Source organism: Galeopterus variegatus, unplaced genomic scaffold (assembly GCF_000696425.1).
Source record: "Galeopterus variegatus unplaced genomic scaffold, G_variegatus-3.0.2 Scaffold4083, whole genome shotgun sequence".
In the NCBI taxonomy this organism is placed as follows: Eukaryota; Metazoa; Chordata; class Mammalia; order Dermoptera; family Cynocephalidae; genus Galeopterus; species Galeopterus variegatus.
The window spans coordinates 23,383-25,377 of record NW_007730194.1 but is presented as its reverse complement, the minus strand read 5'-3'; the positions used below and the strand labels follow the sequence as shown (position 1 = coordinate 25,377).

General features: G+C 36.4%; 1 protein-coding gene across 1 annotated transcript in view; it reads right to left on the bottom strand.

Annotated features, from left to right (window-relative positions):
• LOC103602284 (potassium voltage-gated channel subfamily H member 8-like) overlaps window positions 1-1,995 on the bottom strand; it is a gene marked incomplete at its 5' end in the record, with an annotated part of 45,094 nt that overhangs the window by 29,918 nt on the left and 13,181 nt on the right. Inside the window, one exon of the mRNA XM_008586695.1 lies at window positions 1,154-1,260. Coding sequence (XP_008584917.1) covers window positions 1,154-1,260 — 107 coding nt within the window. The remainder of the gene's footprint in view (window positions 1-1,153; window positions 1,261-1,995) is intronic.

The following is a 1,995-nucleotide window of genomic DNA, read 5'->3' as shown; positions in this document are numbered from 1 at the left end:
GGGGGTAGGACCACAAGTAGGTGGATGGACAGGATGAGGTTCTGTGCATGATCTCCAGGTGCGCCAAAAAGGAAAACTTCCCACTGAGACAAGCCACCAGCTTTCGTGGCAAACACACCAGTTTGACTATAACTATGATTTCTTTGACCCTTGCCCCGAGTGGAGTAATATCAACATTTGTTATTAATCAAATTCACAATCCAAGACTGTATTCATTGTCGTCTTGCATCACCCCCCATCCCCGATCAAGGAGTCTTACAGGGACCTTTTAGTTTCCTTTAGATGAATGCTGGGGAAATTGCTGATTGAGATGAAATACTGGTATCCTACCAAACAGCACTGTACATTCAAATGTCTTTCTTAGGCTTGGCTTTGTCCAAAGGGATTTGCTAATTAGCAGGAGATCCTGAGACAAGGGTCTCAGAACGTGATGGGAAGGGGAGGAGAGGTTGAACGGTGGGTTGCCGGCCCTACATCTGGTAGTTGTTGGTAATTGTTGTGGATTGCCTAAGCCTATTTAACACTTGTTCACTATTCTTTAGAGCTTACTTGTCTTTTCTGACCTTTGTAACATTGACAGATTCCTTTTTATTGGAGATGAACTCAAGATTAAAAGAGAGAAAGAGGGGCTTGGGCTAGGGTTGAGGGTAACATTCCTCTAACTCACCAGCACTAGAGGACAGTGTTTCATTCAGTTCTCCATCATTTATAACATGCTTCTGAAGTTGTTTAGCCTCTGGCAAACAGCAAGTACAGTACCTCTCACCAAATAAACTGGTTAAGTGTAACCGATGTTCCTACAGTGCACAACCAACACAGCCTCTCCTCTAGCTAGTTTTTTGTGAATTGGTCTGGATTTATAATAGGAAAACATGGTTACCCTCTGATGAATAGCAGAAACTTGCGTTTCCTGACACACCATTTACCTCAGCTGCTAAACGACAACACATTGAGCTTGGGCAGAGAAACAATGACAAGTGATATCTTGATAACTTGGAGAGGGACAGATTCAAATTAAATTATTTAATGGCATTGGTAAAGTTCTATCACATAGAGAATTTTCTGAGAATGGTAAGGCAAAAATGTAAATACCAAACATTACAAGTCAAAAAGAAATAGCAGCTTTTTATAGAAGTCTAGTTACAAACCTTACCTCCAAGAGGAGGAGAAATTCTGAGCTCTGGTCTGATCCGTTCAGAGCCAAAGTCAAAAGTCTGACTTTCTTCACTGCTGTTTCCATCTTCAATTCCATCAACAATCCTATTTAAAGTAACAGAAATTGGTCGGTTATAGATTTATATTCATGGGTTCCAGTCTTTCTAGAAGACATTAAAAAATATTGTGTTAGGTTTCTAAACTCTAGAGAAGCTAGAGCTGTGCTATCCAATATGGTAGCCTTGAGCCTCATATGGCTATTGAGTACATGAAATGAGGTTAGTGCAAACTGAGATGTGCTGTAAATATAAAATATACACTGGATTTTGAAGAATTAGTTAAAATAAAGGAATGTAAACTACTTCATTATTTATCTTTATATTGTTCACATTTAAAATGATAATATTTTGGGACATATTGAGTCAAATAAAACATATCATTAAAATTAATTTCACTTGTATTTTTTTCACTTTTTAAAAATGTGGCTACTAGAAAATTAAAAATTACATATGTGGCTCACAATTTTAGCTCATATTATATTTCTATTGGACAGCAATTCTGTAGAGTTTAAACTCTTCTATTTATTCTTAGATTCAAAACTTTAAGATACAGAACTCCTCTTACCTAAATTCATATTAAATTACTACTCTATGTAGGAGAAAATGTTTTAACCTACTGAGTATAGCATCACAGAAAATAAATTTGATGACACTTCCACTCTAGACTTTGACAAAACTCTGGATGTGAGAGTTAAAGAATTACATAAATTACTATCAGGATGTTAGCTAATCTTGGTTCCCTGGTAAATAATATTTAACCCATTAATTATTAAAAAAAAAA